Here is a 17,956-nt window from a genome sequence, read left to right as displayed (position 1 = left end):
GTAGGTAGGTGGGTGGGGGGACTCCATCAATCATGAGGGATCTGAAGCCTTTAAAGGGAAACTTTCCCCAACTCCTAATTTAATGGGTCCTCCAGGCCTGATTAAATGCTTAGCACATTGTATGTGAAAAATAAACACCTCATCTATTTCCAGGACTCAGGTTATGAGGGTCTAGACTTTCTGCTAACTGTGGCTCAGACAGGATGGCCCAGAGAGCTTGTTGCCGTCTTTTTTATCTCCAGTGGCCAATCCTAGCATGGTGGGGAGAGCCTGCCTCTACTGCTCCATCTGGTAATTTAAACTATTTCCTACTCTTGAACATCAGATGGACAAAGCGGTAGCTGCTGTCTGACAATTCTACACACTCTTTTTATTTTATATATTTTTTCTCTTCTACATCCTGCCCATTTAAAGAAGATGGAGGCTACTGGGCTGCTCACTGAAAAGGGTGGAGAATTCTCCAGATGGCCTCAGCAAAGCGCCCACCCAGTTCTTAAGAAACTCTGTTTAACCTAGGATGTACCTCACTAGGTCAAACAGTTGGCCCATCTGCCATAGTCCAGTGATCAGGATGCTTTAGAGGAAGGAGTAAGAAACAGTGGAGTATTATGAAATAACTGGCCCACATGAAAAGGTTCATTCTGACTTTATCATAATTAGGAGTCTCATGGCTGTTGTATCCGAGCACCATCAAGTAAATCCCATTGCAAAAACCTCCTGCAAAACAACAGAGGGTCTTGCCCCACTTTGTGTGCATGTATGAAATCGGTACTGCATGGTTGAGTTGACTCTATGCATTACACTGGAGCTGCCTAGTACTTTGAAACTTATGGCACTGCATACTTTCCACCTCACTTACTTAATCAATGGCAATATTTTTTTCCGCTTAAGAAGCACTAAACACCCTAAATGAATATCCACCCCAGAATGACACTGAAGAAATCTGCCCTCTTAATAGCTCAGTTCTGGTGAACTATTGCTCAGTGTAAAATCTTTTGTTACCTAGCAAACTCACAGATAAGCTAGCCACAGGCCGACTATAAACTCTTCTAATTGAAGCTAATATACCAGACCAGGCATAATCTGGATTCAGGTCAGGACATGGTATAGAAATAGCTTTAGTGTCACTGATGGCAATGCTCTCAATGGAGCAAACATCCATTCTCCTCCTCCTTGACCTCTCTGCAAAATTTGACACTGTTGACCATAAGATACTGCTGTCTTGCCCGAGAGAGGAGGTAGGAGTCCTGGGTAATGTGTTAAAATGTTTTTTGGAGGAACACACACACGAGTAGTGATGGGAAGCTGCACCTCTGCCACTGCACTCTGCCTTCATCTGTGGAGTCCCACAAAGATCAGTTCTCTCTCCAGTCCTTTTCAACATGCAGCAGCTAGGTGAAATGGTCAGACAGCATTGTGAATAATGTCACAAGCATGGATTCAGGGACCAACAATATGCGGATGACACACAGCTCTACCTGTCCTTCACCACATATGCCCACACTACGACCACCAGGATGCCCCAATGCTTGGAGGAGATCAGCTCATAGATGAAGAATAGCAGGCTGAAACTGAACCTGAGCAAGGCAGAAGGTGTGCTGATAGGCAGAGAAAAGTGTCTCCAACTAAGTCTCCTTGATTGAAGTCATGTGCCCACAATTGGTCAATTCAGTCTGTAGTTTAGGAGCACTCTTGGATTCTTTACTAACACCAACCTCTCACATAGCAGCTTTTATGAATAACACTCTGTCATCTCCAGTTGCCTCTCTTCCCTCCTGGTGGATAAAGACCAGGCCTCAATTACTCACACCTTTGTCACCTCTTGGCTGGACTGCAGTAATGTGATATACCTGGGCAGGAAGCCATCAGCCCTTGGGAAACTCCAGCTAGTACAGAATGCTGCAGTGCATCTCCTCAGCAACACAGGCTACTGTGAGAGCATCATACCCACCCTCTGCTCTCTGCACTGGCCTCCCAAACATTAAGTCAAATTTAAGATCTTGGTCCTTATCACCAGGGCAGTCAATGGTCTGGGCCCAGCATGTCTGAAAGAGCCTCAAGTTCGGAGATGAAGACTCTGGTCAACAACTCCCCTCCTCAGACACAAAGGCACTTTCTAGCATAAGGGTAAAGCTCATCTGTGCAGGAGACAGAACAGTTTCATGGGTCAGTCTGAGACTGAAACAAAGTCTCCCAGGAACAAACAGTTGTCACAAACTTCCCCGCCTTCCTCACTGATTGCAAGGCACATTTCTTTGACCTTGCCTATTCTAATACAAACACAGAGCGTGGGTACTTAAAAAAAACCAAACAACCTTACAACACCCAAATGCACCTGAAATGTAACCTTCCCGAAACAGAACGCTACAAAAACACATGCAATTCCCCACCTACCAAGAGAATGAGAGTGAGAGTGACCAAGACGTGACAGGTGGAAGGTGCTCAGATACTACGGTGGTGAGGGCAGGATATATACCAATATAGAACAGAATTCTGTTTTAGACCAAAGCCTTGCCCCTCCAGAATGAGGGCGTCTCTCACTACTTAAGCGTGTTGTGTAATTTTTTTTCTATTCCAGCAGGAGCATCTATCTGTGCCTAAGAGGCTGCCTTTCCCAGTCATTTGTGTGGCCTGCATTAAGCAGAGCACTTTGCACTCCTTCAGGCCCCAAAGGAAATGGCTAGGCACACATGTTACATCACTTATGTAGGCTTAGCTAGGATTTCTGGCATGTGGTGTAATTCTCTTAGTTGCAGCATATGTCTCGTTGGGGGGAATGGGGATGAGAAAAAAAAGATGTACTTTAAAGAAAGGTCTGAGCACGGGACTGTAAAGTGGGGATGTCTTCACAAAGATTTATGGTTGCACAAAGAGAGCAGGTTTCCTTGCTGGTGATGTTTCCGTCTGATTTTTCTGCTTTCTTTTTTCGCAGTTGTTCAAAGTTGGAAGACTTGCCAGCAGAGCAGTGGAACCATGCCACAGTCCGCAATGCCTTAAAGGAACTGCTTAAAGAGATGAATCAGAGCACATTAGCCAAAGAATGCCCTCTCTCCCAGGTCAGTGCTTCTACCTGTACTAGAGGATCCAGCTTTATAAAATCCAAAGCCAGGAACTGTTTAGCAAGGTGTTTACAAGAAAAAATTCCAGAAATGTTTAATCCTTTTTTTTAAATTAAAAAGGAGAAATTTCAATCCACTTGGGAAATTATCTCTTTACTCTTTAATTGTGGTGCAGCAGGAGAGTGGGGTGGGAGGAGGTATTGTTTCACGGTCTCTGTGTATATAATGTCTTCTGCAGTTTCCACAGTATGCATCCGATGAAGTGAGCTGTAGCTCACGAAAGCTCATGCTCAAATAAATTGGTTAGTCTCTAAGGTGCCACAAGTACTCTTTTTCTTTTTGTGATGTGTTGTTGGAAGGCGATCAGCTGGCTTGTGACCTCAACTTCAAAGGGACCCCAAGTTCTCCATATATATCCTCTCCGAATTTTGTACTACCACTCAACATTCTGTATTGCAACAGCAGCTTATCCTCACTGGTAGAAGCCTGCAGCATACTTTAGGGACACACACAGTTTTCATCAGTCTCTGATTACAAAGAAATGTATATGACTCTCATCAGTGTGGTGCCAGTTTCTAGGAAAACACAACAAAAGTGTGTGTGTGTGTATGTGTTAATAGAGAGAGAAACTTTATGCAGTACAACTTTGTCACTTGCAGTGAGGACACAACTGCAGTTCGGACTCCTGATGAATCTGAGCTCTAGTTCAAATTTCTTACATGAAGACTTGTATAAAGTTGGCAAGGTTAGCTGAGCACCCTTCTGCACCACCAAAAAAGCCAACATCCAGTGATTCATATTACCTGACAAAAAACTTCACTAGAACAGAGGTAGAGCTGTTAATATATTGCTTTTATATTGTCTTTTTAAAACATGAAAAAATGTCTTTTATAGTTAACCTCTTCCCCCTTCTGTCCAAAAAATAAACGAACAACCCTTAAATGCTAAACACATTGCTTACTGAAGTGACTCTGAATACAAGAGTGGATGTGTTGCATAAGAAGGTGTTACTTTTACAGAGTAGAACAGGGGTGGCCAACCTGAGCCTGAGAAGGAGCCAGAATTTACCAATGTACATTGCCAAAGAGCCTCAGTAATTCGTCAGCAGCCCCCCATCAGTTCCCCTTCTCCAGCCCCCAGTGCCTCCCGCCCGTTGGCAGCCCCACCTGTCAGTGCCTCCCCCTCCTCCCCATATCTCCTGCAATCAGCTGTTTTGCGTGCGCTGGAGGCTCGGGGGTGGGGGTGAGGGTGGGGTGGGAGGAGTGAGGGCATGGCAGGGTCGGGGGAAGGGGCAGGGACCTTGGGGAATGGGGGCAGGGCCTGTGGCAGAGCCAGGGGTTGAGCAGTGAGCACCCCCCAGCCCATTGGAAAGTTGGCACCTGTAGCTCCAGCCCTGGAGTCAGCGCCTATGCAAGGAGCTGCATATTAACTTCTGAAGAGCCGCATGCGGCTCCGGAGCCACAGGTTGGCCACCCCTGGAGTAGAACAACACTTTAAGTGTTTGCCTTTATATATAGAATGGACACTGCAAGAGGAGAAATTGATTGGCTAGCGAAGGTTCCAGCAAGTAGGTTGGGGCTCTTTGGCTGATGGTAACAAAACTAGCATATCAAAATTACATTTCAAGAAGTGAAATGAGATGAGATACCTGCAACTCTCAGGTGGAGGGAGACTGGTCTTCAATCCTGTGTGTCCCAGTGCACCTGGCCTGTACCACTATCCAGTATAACTGAACAGTGAGCCATGTTATGTGGTGGCATTCATTCACTGTTTAGGGATGTTTTCCATCAGTTTTCATATGGGAATATGCCAGTTGGCTTACCTCTCTATAAACTCATCCTGACATACATTAGCAAGACTACTGATGGCAGAACTGTAGGAGAAAGAATTTCTATCCTGGTGATTATGCAGAGAATAAAGGTACAGAGACATCCTTTTGTGGGTTCTAATTCAGCAAGGCATTTGCACATGCTTACCTTTAAGCATGTGCTTAAGTGATTTGCTGAATGGCGATGAACTCCAGAAGCTGGACCATAATGAATGCATTTCTTGCATTAGAACCACAAAAAGTTGTAACCTCTGTTGTCATGGCTTCCAAAATGTAAAAGATACAGTGGAAGGTTGTATAGGAGCTGTCTATTGCCATTATCTGAATTTGCCTTGAATACAATTCCTTCTCCCAAATCAGTTTTAAAAAAATACCGCACCAAATGTGAAATGTCATTACAACCCCCTTGTGGTTAATATATTATTGACAGCGGCAAATTACAGAGCTGTCTCCTAGGAGTCCAACTGCGGAGTAAATGCTGCTGTTTAATAATGTGTTCACAGTGCATTGAGTTTCCCTCTGTATAGAAGTGGAAAGGGGCTTTTTTTTCTCACCAGTACTATGCTCCAGCTCTTGTTCTTGGTGTATGAGCTCTTCTTGCAGCCCAGATGGAGATTCTGATTGCCACTAATGGGCAGTGTAATCATTGGCTTTGATTTACAATTGTTCTGTTTCTCCTGCTAGGTGTATTATGTATTTGCAGCTTAGCCGCCTTTAGCATAAGGCTGCTGTTCAGACAAATAAATCCCAGTTAAGCAGGGTACTGTGCTAATCATTCCAGTATTGTTCATGTATTTTGCATACTTGTATAAACTTCATTTCCTTGTTGTGGGTTGGTGGTTTTTGTTTCCATTCCATAGTTTTCTCCTTTTATTTTAACTTACGACATTATATCTTGTTTATATGAATCCTCTGCTAGTTCTAGTATACATTATCAGGCAGATGCCAGCTTTCTTTCCACGTGGATGTAATGAAGCTGTTCACCCACCGGGGGTAGGAAGAGGAATTTCTGCCCCATTTTTCTTCCTCAGAACCACCACAGCTATAATCTTAGTAATGCCCATTTATTGTAGAGCTGTGAGAGCTTAAAGAAAAACCTGCTGGAAAAATAAACTCTTTAGAGCTGCTTCTTCCAGCTAAAGTTTCCACTCTGTTATGCCCTCAAAAGTCTTCTGTTTCCTCAGGAACAAGCAAGGGTTAATAGGGAAGGAGGTGCTGCTGACTGTTATGGTACTAGGTGTAGGTCTCAAAATATGAATTTTAACTAGAAAATTGAAGCTGAGTTTTGGTGATTAGAACATACATTTAAAAAAAAAAATTCCCAGCTCTTATTTCATAGCTACTTTGAATTCCCCATACTGCAGCTTAGTGGAAATGTGAAAGTGAAAGGGAAGAGGAACCTCTGTGTTTAAAGTTAATTCATGCCTCAAAGACGGAAACTAATCTGTACCATCCAATCTTCCTTAAGTCTCTCTAAAGTAATTTCTTCTCAACCTCCTAATACCTCCAAAACTCAAGGGGTCGGGAAAACTGGAATCTTTTGAGGTTGCAACAGAGTAGCAGACTGGGCTGAATAAATACAGAATTGATCTTGAACAGGATGGGATTTTTTTTAGAACACTGTAAAAGTGGAGTAAGCCAGAAGTGAGCCTAGCTAGTAGTTTAACAGCCATGGATAAGACCCCATTTTACACATGAGCCTAGAGGGGCCTGTGTGCCAGAGCTGGAAGCTGTGGTAAATAGCTTGCAATTGCTTTGAGGTCATGCTATCTCTCTAATCTCTTCTACTATGCAGAAGTGTCATAACAGGTGCCAACATTTCTCTGAAACCTGGCATGACTGTAGCTATAAAAAATGTGATTTCAAGAAAGGGTGCTTTGGCTCTCACATCTTGTTAAACTTCTTGGGCTTTAGAGTGAATGTGTGTGTATAGATCTATGTAGATATACACATAATGGAATGATTCAGCTCTGGAAGAGTTTAAAAGTTATTAACAATTATTTACTCTATAAAACTGAGACAAGTACCCGTGACAAAACTATGTTCCACCATACAGCCAAAAGTGCCCCAAATGTAAAATATTTTTGTGTGTGTCAAGTGCTGCAGAGCACTCTACCTAGTATCTTCCAGCTGCATTGTAGCAGTAGTTGCCAGAGGATACCTGCAAAGGGTGGGGATGGTGGTGAAGTAGTTTAAATCTTTTAGCTGTACCACATTTTGTTGTGGCCCTTGGTTACTTTGGGGATGGTGGTGAAGTAGTTTAAATCTTTTAGCTGTACCACATTTTGTTGTGGCCCTTGGTTACTTTGAAACTGTAGTGTATTTAGTTTAATCTGCTCTGAATAGCACTATTAATTTTTCTGTTGAGTGATTTTTCACACAACAGCTAATCACACGTTTCTATAAATTATATTAATTTAACTTATTTGCCTAACTGTTGTTCTGCAGCGAGTAGCACGGATGTTCTCCAGTTCTTGGCTGTGTGGTCTTGTTGCAGCTGAAAGCAGAACAGAAGCAGCTGAAAAGCATTATTTGGATTATGCATGCTAACCTTACCTTTAGAATCTGGTTCCTAAATCACAATTGTTCTTACCCCTTGTGTCTAATGTGTGTGTCCCCCAACGTGTCACTGCCTCTAGTTATGCTTTTAGTATGAAGATTCTGTGACATCACAAGTATAAATTAAAATGACAAGTCAGTAGGAGCTGGAGATAGGAGTCTTGGTTCAAACAGCACCTTTTTTGCATTATTCGTGAACCAGAGTAATCATGTCTGGGGATGTAGAGTGGGAAATACAGCCAATTTTGAGTCCTTCACAGTGACTGCATTAGGTTTTGAAGGCACAAATGGGTGATCAATGTGAGCTTGCATGTCATTGACTAGCTCTGGAAAAGAGTTTTCATTATTTTTTAACACACTTTCTGTCTTCCTCTACTTCCAGAGTATGATTTCATCCATTGTAAATAGCACATACTATGCCAATGTATCAGCAACCAAGTGCCAGGAGTTTGGGAGATGGTATAAGAAGTACAAGAAGATTAAAGGTAAATTAACTTCAGTTATTGTTAATTTCCAAGCCAATGAACTGTGTTTGACTGTTTGAAATTTTGTTTTAAGTAAGAGTGATGATAAGCCTTAATAATATTAGTGAATTTGTCCGCAAAGAGGGCACAGTTGTAGCACACTGGAAATTAAATCCAGTGCATTATGAACAAGGATGGTGTGAAAGGAAAGATTTTTAAAGAAAACATGCGAGTTACGTCACATTTTAGACTGTAATTGCATTGAAAGGATCAACTGTGTGTGTAAGAAAACTAAAACATCTTGGAAAAAAAATCTGCTCTAGAAGATCTGGATTGTAAAGTTAAATTGCTATGTAAACCACCTTCATCATATTTTATTTATGAAAACTAAAAATTTGTCTTCCTAAGTTAAATGTGTCCTCGCTTTCTGTTTAAATATGGTTAAGTGTATTGGCATTCCTGGAATTTAGATAGTAGCAGTGCATTTGAGACCAAGTTGCTTGGAGGCACTGGGCTAAATTCATCCCAACTATTCCTACTTGTACCAAACTGAAAGTGGCCCGTTATTTTTATGATATGAAATGGAATTATGTTAGTTGGTGAAATACTAATGTCTCATACAGGAACATTATTTTATGTAGGTTCTTATAACGCCCTTGTTGCCATAATGACTGAGTGTCTTCCAGCAGCGCATTACATGACGTTACTAACATCTGTCATTGGTAATTTGTTCTTTCTCTTGCCCTTTCCTCAGGGGGAGAATTGTGTGTACAATGCAATGTTTTGTTTTGGTGGAGTTTTCTTTTAAATACACATGCTGCTATGTATTTCTGTGAGACAAAGTATGGCTGAAGAAGTGCGCCTTGTATTTGAAGGGGAGGTGGGAGGTTTGTGATGGTTCTTTGTTCCGCAATCTCGGACCAACCCCGAGTACTGTCTTCTGCACAGACTAGATTTGCCCTTATGGTAGAAAGTTCTATTTTGCCTGAAGAGTGGACTTGTTGGCCAGAGTCTTCATCTAAGAACTTAAGTCTCTTTTTTAGATATGCTGGGTTCAGGCCATTGAGGACCATGAAGATAAGGTCTTAGACCTTAAATTTGACTTGATATTCTTTGGGAAGCCAGTGGAGAGAGAGCAGAGGACAGGTTTGATGTGCTCATGATAGCTTGTGGTTGCTAAGAAGATACATTGCAGTGTTTTGTTTTAGTTAGAGTTTCCTAAGGACTGATGGCTTCCTGCCCAGGTATATCACATTATTTTAGTCCAGATGGTGGGTGTTGTAGATATGTATAACCAAGGCTAGCTTATCATCTGCCAGGATGGGTTGGAGTCTTCTAGTAACTGGAAATGAACACTGGTATGTGAGAGTTAAATGTCGGCAAAGAATCCAAGAGTACTCCTAAACTACAGACTGATTGACCACTTGTAGGTGTGTGTCTTCAGCTAAAGGAATTGCATAGTTACTGCAAACTCTTCAAAATGCTTTCCTCTGCCCACTAGCATATCTCTTTGTTTTGCTTGGGTTCAGCTCCAACCAACTGCTCTTCATCCACCAGCTGATTTCATTCAAGCGCTGGGCCATCTTGGTGATATGTAACACCAAATTTTTAAATAAGACTCCAGAGGTAATCCTGGCAAGTACAGTCTTGTAAGACTAACTTCACTACAAGGCTAATTGGTTGAAACTATAGTAAAGAACAGAATGATCAAACACAGATAAAGCATAATATGTTGGGGAAGAATCAACATGGCTTTTGTAAAGGGAAATCATGCTCACCATTCTATTATCATTCTTTTGAGGGTGTCTATAAGCATGTGGACAAGGGTGATCCAGTCGAAATAATGTACCTGGACTTTCAGAAGTCTTCAACAGGGTCCCTCACCAAAGGCTCTTAAGCAAAGTAAGCAGTCATGGGATAAGAGGAAAGGTCCTCTCATGGATCAGTAACTGGTTAAAAGATAGGAAGCAAAGGGTAGGAATAAATGGTTAGTTTTCATAATGGAGAGAGGTAAATAATGGGATCCTCCAAGGATCTGTACTGGAAATTGTGCTGTTCATCATATTCATAAATGATCTGGAAAAGGGGGCAAATAGTGAGGTGAGAAAGTTTGCGGACAATACAAAATTACTCAAGATATTTAAGTCCAAAACTGACTGCAAAGAGTTACAAAGGAATCTCACTAAACTGAGTGGGTGACAAAATGGCAGATGAAATTCAGTGTTGATGAATTCAAAGTACTGTACATTGGGGAAAAAATCATCCTAACTATACATACAAAGTGATGGAGTCTAAATTAGCTGTTACCACTCAGGAAAGAGACCTTAGAGTCATCATGGATAGTTCTCCAGAAACATCCACTCAATGTGCAGCAGCAGTCAAAAAAGCTAATGATGTTAGGAACCGTTTGGGAAGAGATAAGTAGTAAGACAGAAAATATCACAATGCCACTATATAAATTCATTGTACGCCCACACGCTGAATACTGCATGCAGTTCTGGTCACCCCACCTCAAAAAAGATACATTAGAATTGGAAAAGGTTCAGAGGAAACACAAATGATTAGGGGTATGGAACAACTTCTGTACGAGGAGAGGTTAAAAACACTGTTCAGCTTAGAAAATATATGACTAAGGGGGATATGTTAGAGGTGTGTAAAATCATGAATGGTGTGGAGAAAGTGAATAAGGAAGTGTTATTTACTCCTTCACAAAACACAGGAACTAGGGATCGCCCAATGAAATTAATAGGCAGCAGGTTTAAAACAAACATATGTAAGAATTTCTTCACACAATGCACGGTCAATCTGTAGAACATGTTGCCAGGGATGTTGAGAAGGCCAAAAGTATAACTGGGTTCACAAAAGAATTAGATAAGTTCATGGAGGATAGGTCCATCAATGTCTATCAGCCAAGATGGTCAGTGACTCTACTCCATGCTTTAGGTGTCCATGAACCTCCATCTGCAAGAAGCTGGGAGTGGATGACAGGAGATGGATCATGTTCTTTTAATTCCCTCTGAAGCATCTGGTACTGGTCACTGTCGGAAGACAGGATATGTGGCTTGATGGATCATTAGTTTGACAGCCAATGCATTGGTCATGCTTCTGTTCATATTTCTTATAGGAAAGGTAAAGCTGTATGTCATTACATGTCTCTCACTTAAGTCTGTGTTGTGTGTTCATTTCACCTACTGGCTGCATATAGATGTTGAAAAGGCATGGAGAAAGAATTGACGCTTGTGGGACTCAACAAATGAGGGGTCTAGTGGTGGAGGCATAGTTTCCCACTAGCATGGTTTGGATGTGTCCCTGCAGGAAGGACTCAAACCATTTTAGCACATTCCAGTGGACCTCTGCCATCTCTCTCAGGCTAGACAGCAGTATCTTGTAGTCAACAATGTCAAATGTTGCAGACGTGTCAAAGAAGATGAGAACGGATGTCTGCTCACCATCCATTTATTGCAGGAGATCGTTGGTGGCACTAAAACTGTTTCTGACCATGGCCTGGCCTGAATCCAGATTTTGGGGACTGGATATTAGTTTAAATTAGATGTTTGTAATTGACCTGTGGCTAGATTCTCTGTGAGTTTGCTCAGAAACAGAACGTTTGACACCAAGCAGTAGTTGGCGTGAACCAATGTATCAAAGAGGGAGGGTTTCCTCAGTGTCGGTCTCTGGAAGGGAAGATTCCTTCCCTGAATTGGAATGCATTGGCTATTTCAGGCATGACTTGCACCAGAAGCTCAAGCCTTTTTTTCACCAGCCAGAAAGGGCTTGTGTCAGATTCACAAAGCTTGGGTCGGGACTCCCTTATGGTGCCCATAACTTCTTGAGAAGTGAATATACCAAATGTATACTTATTCGTGAAACTCAAATCTTTTAAAAAAGTGTCTGCAGTTTTTTGCTCTTAAAAAGTAGAGCATATAAGATGTGGAAGGCTGCTATTTAATTCATTTAAGGCAAAATATAAACCCATCATCGTAATGTAATAAGGAAGCTTCTTTTAGAATTGAGAATATTTTTATCTTGCATAAGATCAGGGCAAACACTGAGGGATCTGTTTTCCCTTTGATTTATGTGCCTATTTCCCATTAACTGTAGTGTGGTTACATGTGTGCATGGAGTATGGAAGATATACGTATAAAAATCAGAGCTCTGTTGTGTGCAACAGTGATATTTGCCCTAGCAAGAGCGATTATGTTTTAGGTTAAAAATGTCTGTGGAAGATTTTAAAATAGTTGAAGTAAAACTGTAAATGAAGTACGTAAGAGAATTAAGATACACATCTTTTCATTTTGTAAAATTACACAGGGGTCATCTGCAAATTTTGATTTAGACATTTACTATGTCGTTAATATTTACCATTGTGCAGGATGAATTGAATAGTTCCTTCTCACTCTAAATTACCATCGTGTGACTCAGAAGTGTTTTCTTTTCTCTAAATGACTCTTAGTAAAAAGATTTTTTTTAAAGTGCTCTTGGCTGAAACAAATCAAAGGAATCAAAGAGCTTCAAGGTCATTTAGTAGATCGCTTTAACTCTCTGTTGCAGAAGAAAAGCTATGGGTTTGCTATTTCATCAGGCTAGGGTGTAATGCCAGCTCCAAAGACACTGGAAACCCTTAACTGTAGTGGTTCTCAGTGTTGCCACTTCAGACTCCCAAGTGTTTCTAGCACACCACATCTTCCACTTTCTTCCTTTCTTAGAGCATTCAGTTCTTCAAGCTCTTTCTTTTTTTTTTAGTTAGTAAGTGCACAGTTAAATCACTAAGTGCAGTAAAAGCAGAGCGAGACCTTGATTTCAATCAAGAGGTCAAGGACCCAAACCTAAAGAGTTTGCCAGATAACTGTGTATGTGCACAATTTAAAGAGATTCAGCTAGTCGTTGCTGTTTGGAAGAGTATGTGTGTGTTAGTAGGAGGAGAAAAGAGAAGGTTAAGGTATGTGTGAAGTAAACACAAGCTGCTGTAAAACAGTTCAAGTGGTGTTGATTCATCAACCAAACGAGTGGGAGGGAAAACAAAAGATCCATGACAGGTACAGTTGGGTATGGAAAATAAACAGCTATGTAACTTCATTGCAATAATCTCTAGCACCCTCTGAAAGGGAAGATTTCTGCACTTAGTTTGGTGCTTTTAATTTCACATCTCCATTTCTTTGTTATAATTTCATTTCTACTTCACAGTTGGTGGTTTGTACAGTAGAACTCATTTCATATGTGAAATTAGTGAGTTTGTAAATATACATAGCCACACATCTCTTTTAATAAGAAGTAAAAAGTTCTGTTTTTTAAAAAACTGGATATAAGCAACAGTTAGATTTTAGAGTCAAATTTTGCCCTTGGATATCACTGTGAGGCATTGGGACCAGCACATACATATCCAAGGCCAGATTTGGTTAGTAGAATGTAAAAAAACAAAACAAACAAACAAACAAAAACCCAAACAAGCGAAAAAAAAATCACATGCACTGTGGTAAATGCAAAATAGAAAGGGGCTTCTAAATTACTTTTGACGTTGCAAACTAAATGCAGTCTACGGTATTTAAATGTGTTTCCTATTATCTGCTAATGTCCGTTTTAATAAAACAGTGGGAACTAAATGGTTGCTTCTTAATCAAAACCATGATTTCCTAAACATAAGCTATGTGATTCTGTTACAAATTGCCACATATAGATAGATCTCCTAGGTCAAACTTTTTTCCCCCTTTCTCATGGAAATAAATAAACAGTAAAATAATTATACATTCTGGAAGATCAAAGTAAATATGACTAAAGCAATGCAAAAATAAAAAAGTCCTCTGGGAAAATAAAGAAGAAAATCATCAGGTTGCAGAGTATATAGTTAATGTTTAAATAAATATAAGAAAGTGAACAATCAATAATTTGATATCATTAGTAACAGATGTCAAACCTATATACAAATGGAATTGTATGAAATTTGAAGTAAACATTCTTAGTGTGCATTCTGTTGAGCTTACTGAAAATACAGCTAAATTATTTATGCTTATAATTGTTAAAAGTTTTCAGTTAGTTCAGCTCAGAATGTTAATTATCTCTTGTGTCAAGGCCATCATAGAATAAGGTTCTGGCTTGACTTTCCTACCCCTGTCTACCAGCCCCTTTAAGTTTTGAAGAAATTCATCATTTATTCAGTAGCATAGGAGTTAGTATACATACTGATAACTGGAATTTACTAGTGTGAGAATGGAGATTTTTCCATGTTTTCCCAGCTGTTGGTCTAGCACTCTGTATGTGTGTTTGGGCATGGGTGAATGGGACAGTAGGATGGGAAAAGATCAGGAAAAATCTTCCTAACCAGTTTGGTGTATATGATATATACTGTGTATGCCAGTGGTTCTGAACCAGTGGTCTGGGGCCACGAGCAGATTTCAGGGCAAGCAGGGCCAGTGTTAGACTCACTGGAGCCCAGGGCAGAAAGCTAAAGTCCCACTGCATGGGGCTGAAGCCTGGGGCCCTGAGTCCTTCCACCTGGGATTGTAGCTGAAGCCGGAGTAACTTTGCTACCTGGGGGGCCCCTGTGGCATGGGGCCCCAGGAAGTTACACTGCTTGCTACCCCATGATGCCGGTCCTTGCTTTTATATGCAGAAAACCATTTGTTGTGGCACAGGTGGGCCGTGGCGCTTTTATAGCATGTTGCGGGTGCCTCAGAAAGAAACATGTTGAGAACCCCTGGTGTATGTAATTGTGGAAAGAGGGCTTATATTAATACAGTTCTAACTTTTTAAAAGTTGGGAAATGAGAAAGTTAAGGTTCTCAGTAACTTTCTGTTTGTCACACAGCACATATGTAATCATTTAGATCTAGTATTTGGTAGTTTAATTACCGATCAAAACTATACACAGAATGTGCAAGATGGAGTGAGTTAATGTTACTACATGTATCTTTTATTTAACTTTTGATTTTAAATTTTCACATTTTTAAGGTTACAGGACTACTTCCTCATTTACACTGAGGCCATTTGCACTACCCTAATAGTGGAAAGAGGCCTTGCAGTGAATTTAAAATTACCCCATAAGGCCCTTTGCATTCCCAGAGCAGAAGAAAAGGGCCTCATGTACATGAGAATCAGGCCCACAGTTTTAATGAGGATTGCATGTAAATCAGACAGTGATGACCTAGTCTTCGGAGGTACTGAACATAAACATCTCCTCTGGAAGTTTACGGAAGCTATGTATTCTCAGACCCTTTGAAATTTAGGATCTGAATAATTAGTTTAATATTTCTTAGCAGAATATAATATGAATGAAGCCCAGTCTTTGGTCCAAAAGTAATGAGCTCTTCTGTCAGTCTTCTCTGTGTTTGTATCAAAATCCAGCATAAATGTTCTCTTCCAGTCCATATGTAAATAAAACATAACATTTGTTCAAACGCATTGAAAGGCAAAAGCAATTATTTGCAATGAGTTAAAGCAGAAGTAATTCCATTTGCATTATTTGCTTTGTTTTGTGCATGATTCTACAACATTTAACACTGACTTACTTAGATTCCCTGTAAAAATTAAAGAATACATACATAAAAAACTCTGTGTGTGTGTGTGACAGAAATATTTCAAAGCAATCAAAAGCATTTCCAAGGAATAAAATTCATAGAAATAATTCATTGTCCAGTGTCATTTTGGTAATATTTTGCTAATGGTCTTTCAGCTATCTGTTTTTAAAAGATATATTCCCTTCCCAAGGTTAGTTTTATAGGAAAGACAATCACTCCTTCACTACTGAAAGTTTTTTAGTACTGTGAATATTATCTCTTAGCCTGAGCCCAAATTCTCAAGCAGAGGGGAGAAAGGAGAACAACAAATATGATGTGACCTTAAAACAAGCTAAAAAGTCTTTTGTTTGTCCAGATAATAAGAGTCATCTTTATCCCTAAGATCAGAAATCATCTTGGTGTAAGTTCAGAGATGTTGGCTGATGGTCTTTTTGTGAAGTGATGAATCGCTTCAATATAAATGAATTATTTCTGATTTCAGTAGGTCAGGAGCTAGCTGTTGCAGGAAAGAGGATTACACATCTTCTTTAACTGAGGATAATCTATGTCGTCTTATCTTTTTGGATCTTCTTTGTTTTTCAGATATAGTTGTAGGCGCTGTTATTTTTTGAAAACTTGTTTACAGCCTCAGACAGACGGACAGAGAATCTGTTTTTTGACCATGGGTCTTAGTTGCAGTTGCAGGATTAGAGAGTTTAGAAGCAGCAGCATTTGCATGAGTTTCCAGCTTTTCCACTCTCAGGCTGACAGAACTCAGTTTCCCATTCAAGGTAGCAACTGCCGAGGGAGCACACTGAGAATTCCTATTTCTTTCTTTAAGAATTATTTTGAATTGTTCATCTGAAGCAGGTGTTTTTAGGAACTTCTTAGAAAGGTAGCAGTTCTTTTCCATCCAAGATTTTTGCTTTAAATTGGCCTATGTAGTAATGTTTTCTTTGGACTTCGACATTTCGGATGGCTAGTTACACTCATTATCAGTTTAGATACTTAAATAACTTATTTAAGAATTTGCAGTTTCTTGGGGTTTTTGCTTGTACTTTAGTTGTTGATCTGGAGCTAAGCCAAAACGAAGCCTTTCAGTTTAGCTGACAGCTCTTCCTCCTGCTATGAAAATCTGAACCTTTTCTTTTGAATTCAATAGGGTTTTTTCATTTTTTTAAAAGAAAATAAAGAAACTATTGGTCTTGATATTGTTAGCATTTTGGTGGCCCACGGAGGCTTTGAAAGGTCACAGTTCACTGAGGGATGAGCTCACATCTTTAATGCTGTTAAGCTGTAGACGATGTTCTGCTGTACTGCTTTGATGGGACAGTAGGGCATTGGTTTACATTGAGACTGCTGTATCTTTACAATGGAAAAAGATGGAGACTTAATTTTTTTAAAATCAGAGTATAGAATTGACAGAACAGGCAGGATACAGCAAACGTTATAGATATCTGAAAATTGTCTACACCTTTTCAAACCCACATTTCTTTTTCTCCTCTCCGTGATGTTATGACGTTCATTTTTAAGGACTGTGTTGTGTGTGTGTGTGGTTCTATGAGACGCAACCCGCCCAATGCCTTATATTCCAGAAGCCCATAAGCAGTGGCCTTTGTGGCTGTTAAGCAGGATGGAGAGAATTAGAACTGGCTGAACTATTTTGAAATTTGAATTTTGATGAAAAAGACGTGTGTGGGAATTTCAACTTTGGAAAATGTTATTCCTATTTTTTGACTGCGCTAGAGAGAATGGGAAGTCCTTACAGCTCCAAGTGTGTTGTCACTGCTAGGTGTCTGCTAAAAAATTTAACAGATGCTCACTAAGCATGCTCAGAAGTGAGTTGTCAATTATTTACCTTTTTTCTTTTAAAAACTTTCACTTTCAAAATTAGCTAAGAGATACTTCCTCATTGTGGAGCAGTCACATGCCAAGACTGCAGTTTTGCTCAGCCATTTTTGAATTATTGGGGAGCAAAGTAAAAAAAGAAATTCTCCCCCGCCCCCGCCTCTGGTTATCCCAGAGTGTCTTATTTTTTTTTTTTGAGATCTCTTTTGCACCATTCTACAGGTTAAGTAGGACACACTGCCGTTAGAATCCAGTATTTATAACTATGTGCAATCCCCCACCCCTTTAAAAATTTTTTTAAAAAAAAGGGCGTAAAACTTTTTTGGTCACAAATAATTCAAAAATTGGTTGAATGGATTTTCCTCACACGTAACAAAAAAACAAAAACGAACTTCCAGTCTCAGGCCAGCTAAGGAAATTGCAGCCCCAAAGGAGAATTTTTGAGAAAGTTAGCGTCAGGTGAACGTGAGAATGCAAAAGGAACTCTAGACCAAGTTTGAAAATCCCCATATCTGTTGCTGGGACAGAGAGTGCAGCACTGCTGTATCCTGATCATCTGAATTTCAGATTACACAAAATGTATTTCTGTCACTGATTTATATTTATTCAGCACTCCAGTTACCTGATGTTTTTAGACGAGTCTCTTGGTAAATGACATGGGTGATCCATTTCCCCTGATGATTGCTAGCAAAATCCCCATATCTGTTGC

The 17,956-nt window shown here is 40.2% G+C and overlaps 1 protein-coding gene across 3 annotated transcripts in view; it reads left to right on the top strand.

Moving 5' to 3' along the window:
* Positions 1-17,956, top strand: part of SATB2 (SATB homeobox 2) — a 166,527-nt gene that overhangs the window by 71,997 nt on the left and 76,574 nt on the right. For all 3 annotated transcript variants that reach the window (XM_073306320.1, XM_073306321.1, XM_073306319.1), the window contains exons 5-6: positions 2,933-3,056; positions 7,829-7,931. In XM_073306320.1, the coding sequence (XP_073162421.1) occupies positions 2,933-3,056; positions 7,829-7,931 (227 nt within the window). The remainder of the gene's footprint in view (positions 1-2,932; positions 3,057-7,828; positions 7,932-17,956) is intronic.

The sequence above is a fragment of the Lepidochelys kempii genome, chromosome 11 (genome assembly GCF_965140265.1).
Source record: "Lepidochelys kempii isolate rLepKem1 chromosome 11, rLepKem1.hap2, whole genome shotgun sequence".
Lineage (NCBI taxonomy): Eukaryota > Metazoa > Chordata > Testudines > Cheloniidae > Lepidochelys > Lepidochelys kempii.
Note: the sequence above shows the minus strand (reverse complement) of the source record. Positions and strands in the feature narration are given on the sequence as shown.